General features: G+C 51.6%; 1 protein-coding gene across 1 annotated transcript; it reads left to right on the forward strand.

Annotated features, from left to right (window-relative positions):
• Positions 1-1,545: 1,545 nt before the first annotated feature.
• LOC102449391 (olfactory receptor 10A4-like) lies at positions 1,546-2,508 on the forward strand. The gene has a single exon (XM_075911815.2). The coding sequence runs from the start codon at positions 1,546-1,548 to the stop codon at positions 2,506-2,508; it is 963 nt and encodes a 320-aa protein (XP_075767930.2).
• The last annotated feature ends 1,830 nt before the right edge of the window (positions 2,509-4,338 follow it).

A 4,338-nucleotide genomic window follows, 5' to 3' on the forward strand; every position in this document is an offset into this window, starting at 1 on the left:
TAAATTGTGATTACTAGACATGTTTTTACTGGGTGAGAGATTCCTCCCTCCGTGGATGGCTGTGTGTTCATATCAATATGGGTTTTAGTCAAAGGCACTTCTCAGCAGCCTCTTGGTTAGCAATTGGCGTATCTCTGTTTACAGCCATTCACAGTCACTGAGCCTGCATATCCAGGCAAGCAAAAATGGATGTTACAAGGGGGGTTCCTGTCTGGCTACACTCTCTCTCTCTCTATCTGGCCATCTACTTTGTAGTGTATCCATTGATCTCCTGATCTCTGAGTCTGTCATTCGGAATTGAACTAATTTAATAACCTGGTGTCAGGTCAGGAGCTTGATTTTAATGGTATGATGCTCCTTAATACTAGGTGAGGTTCTGGTCCAAGATGCACATTGACACTAGGTGAGGCTCTGGTCCCAGAATTCCAGAGTGCCCACCAGAGTGACAGATCTCCATCACCGGGCCATGATTCTGTTGAGTATTTTAGTTGTTGCTGGGTGTGGTGTTGTTCTTGGCTTCTCCCTTCTCTTGTCTTTACACCTCTCTGTTCCCAACCCTCTTCCTCATCCATTGACGCTGAGTGGAAATGTTGCTTCTGGAGCTGGGACTTGTATTTGGATCTGAATAGGGTTGATGGGGTGGGCTCAATCTGATCTATTCTAATAAGAGTGTCGACTTCACCCATGGCACATGCTCTGCATCCAGTGCCCGAGAGGTAAGTGTGGTCTTTGTTAGTTAAGGTTCCCTCCTCCCTCTCTCCACATAATCTGATCATCTTTTCTTGCTTGCATGTTCTCCTCTGTAGCTATGGAGTGCCCGGATGCCTTGACGTGCTCTGAAAACATCAGTCCACTGCCAAGGACGAGAACCTACACTGATCTTATTCCTAAGGGTGAGAAAAAATTTCCTTTTATTTAGGACCAGTCCAAATGTCAGCCAGCAGATAGAGAAATAAATCAAAATCCCTGCTGAATACATGATTTCATCTCTAGTGACATTTTAGTAAGAAGTCTGGCAACAGACTGGAAACCAGTATGAATTTTTGTGTCACATAACACATGTGGGCTGTGTCTAGACTGGCTAGTTTTTCTGGAAAATCAGCCACTTTTTGGGAAAAACTTGCCAGCTATCTGGCCGCTTGAATTTCTGCAAAAGCACTGACAATCTCAAGTAAGATTGTCAGTGTTCTTGCGGAAATACTATGCTGCTCCCGTTTGGGCAAAACTCCTTTTGCGCAAAGCTTTTGCGCGAAAGGGCCAGTGTAGACAGCTCAGATTTGTTTTCCGCAAAAAAGCCCCAATCTCAAAAATGGCGATTGGGGCTTTTTTGCGGAAAAGCGCATCTAGATTGGCACGGAAGCTTTTCCGCAAAAAGTGCTTTTGCAGAAAAGCGTCTGTGCCAATCTAGACGCTCTGTTCTGAAAATGCTTTTGACGGAAAACTTTTCTGTTAAAAGCATTTCCGGAAAATCATGCCAGTCTTGACGTAGCCGTGTAGTATTCCTCAGATTTAGCTCCAGTGTTGCTTTCTTTCTCATCCCTACAGATGACCAATTCTCAGAGAGGCTTTAGCGAGAACCAGACCGTCTCCGATGTCTTCATCCTGGTGGGGTTTTCCTACCTTGGCGAGCTGCAAATCCTTCTGTTTCTGGTGCTTCTGGTCATCTACCTGGTCATTCTGATGGGGAACCTGCTCATTATCCTGCTGATAAAGCTGAACTCCTCTCTCCACACCCCCATGTATTTCTTCCTGGTGAACCTGTCTGTCTTGGAAATCTGCTACACCACTAGTGTAGTCCCTCAGCTGCTGGTTCACCTGCTGGTGGAGGAAAAGACCATCTCCCTCACAGGCTGTGCAGCCCAGATGTACGTCTTCACCATCATGGGCCTCACGGAATGCTGCCTTCTCGCAGGCATGGCCTACGACCGCTATGTGGCCATATGCCGCCCCTTGCACTATGCAACCATCATGAGTGGCCAGGCGTGTGTGCTGCTCGCAGGTGCTTCATGGGTCATTGGCATCACGGTGGAAGTAGCTAAGACCATGTGGATCTTCAGCCTGCCCTTCTGTGGCTCCAATCGCATCCCCCACTTCTTCTGTGATGTCGAACCGGTGACGAAGAAGGCTTGCACTGACACATGGAAGATTGAGATCCTAGGGCACTTTGTGTCAGGGCTGTTTATCATGAGCCCTTTCTTGTTGATACTCCTGTCCTACATCCTCATCATCTCCACCATCCTCAGGCTGCCATCGGCAGAGAGTAGGCGTAAAGCCTTCTCCACCTGCTCCTCCCACCTCATGGTCGTGACCTTGTTCTATGGAACAGGCCTTATCATCTACCTGATGCCCAAGTCCAGCTCCACCCTGGAGACTGATCAGATGATTTCCCTCTTGAACACAATCGTGTCCCCTCTGTTGAGTCCCATCATATACACACTGAGGAACAAAGAGGTGAAGGGAGCCTTCAGAAAAACCGTTGAGAAGAACGTCTTTGCACATAGCTGGTGACACCAGAGAATGAAAAGTAGAGTGAGTCAAAACAGGGGCATGAAGAGAAATCCATAATTATTTTGTAGAATTCTTCACAACGACTCGATAGTTTTATTCAAAGATTGTCATTTGTAAGGCTTTGAGCTATTCTCATCCTCTCAGGATAAAGTGAAGAGATGCTGTTGTGGAAAAAAAACCTTCTACATTTTAAATTTCTTCATTTTCCTGGAAATAGGACAGTTGGAATTTTTGACCAGTTTTAAAATCCAGTGAAAAATCAAAGGAGAATATTCACTCAAAGTGTTGGCCTAATTTTAGAGCTTCAAGACTGGAAATGGCAAGGCAAATAAAGCTTTCAGTGAGAAACATTCCATCCCAGGTATGTATCCACCACCCGCGCCATTCACAGGTCAGAATGCGTGAAGCTCCCCCCGGGCAGGGCAGGACTGGCTGGGCACTGACCCGACACCATGTGGGATGGCGACAGGGAGAGGGGTGCGTGGGGAGGCCCCGCTGTGGAGTTCTGTATGGGCTGCAGCAGGAGGTGAGACTGGGCTGGTACTGCCAGGCCCACCAGACTGTCTGAGAAGCGTTAAAAGCTCGAGCGGTGTTTCCCCTCCTTTGCCTGGGCCTCTCTCTTCTCCACTGCAGCCTTCTCCAGGCTGTGTCCAAGATGAGCCTCTGTCGGGCCTGCTGATGGGAGGGGCACAAGGGGCAATTGCTCAGAGACCTGGATAAGCTAAAAGGTCCAGCCCCCCCCCCCCGAAACCATCTCCACTAATGCTGGTGGTGCAGTGGGGCTAAGGCAGGTTCCCTGCCTGCCCTCCCCCCGCATCACACCCAGAAGCATCCATCTCCTACCTACGTGAGCACTGACTCCACAGCTCCCATTGGCCAGTGTCTGTGGGCAGCCATGTGCTGAGACCTGCCTGTCAAAACCAGGCCTTGGCTCTCTGTGCAGGCTCCTTGGCTCTCCCCCAGACTCCTTCCCCTCTTTCTCACCCTCACCATGCGCTGCCAGGGCCACCTTGGGGTTTTCCGCGGTCCTCCTGGGAGTGGAGGGGCTGCCTCTGCCTAGGATGGTGTGCAGCAAAGGGGCAGGTCTGCAGCCCCACCCCTGCCCTAAGCCCCCTCACATAGGCAACCCTGCACACGCCACCTCCAACCATCTGGCCCCACCCTCTTGCCTCAATCCTGCACCCTCCACTCATGTCCTCAAGACACCCCTCCCCAACAATCCCAGCCCCTGCTCCCACTCCTGCATCCCCACTCCCTGGCCACAGTCCCCAAAACACCCAAAACCCTGCTCTGCAACCCCCTGTAGCCAACCTCCCATCCTGACTCCTGCACCCCACCCCCACCCTGAACCTCCCACCACTCACAGCCCCCACCCTGACTCCTGCACCCCACCCCCACCCAGAACCTCCCACCACGCACAACCCCCCACCCTGACTGCTGCACCCCACCCCCACCCTGAACCTCCCACCACTCACAGCCCCTGCCCTGACTCCTGCACCCCACCCCCGCCCTGAACCTCCCACCACGCACAACCCCCCACCCTGACTCCTGCACCCCACCCCTGCCCTGAACCTCCCACCATTCACAGCCCCCGCCCTGACTCCTGCACCCCAGCCCCACCCTGAACCTCCCACCATGCACAACCCCCCGCCCTGACTCCTGCACCCCACCCCCGCCCTGAACCTCCCACCATGCACACCACGTACTGTAGACTATGAACACATAGTCATGTATAAGGTCCAAGTGTGGTGAAATTCAAAGAATAATGTGTTGGATGATGGGGACTGGACTCAACGATCTCCTCAGGTCTCTTCCAGCCCTAGGATTCTA

Source organism: Pelodiscus sinensis, chromosome 30, assembly GCF_052426305.1.
Source record: "Pelodiscus sinensis isolate ZL-2025 chromosome 30, ASM5242630v1, whole genome shotgun sequence".
NCBI classification, from domain to species: Eukaryota; Metazoa; Chordata; order Testudines; family Trionychidae; genus Pelodiscus; species Pelodiscus sinensis.

Bases quoted from the DNA above. Each gene is read 5' to 3' on its own strand.
- LOC102449391 (XM_075911815.2), top strand. From the start codon at position 1,546: ATGACCAATTCTCAGAGAGGCTTTAGCGAGAACCAGACCGTCTCCGAT.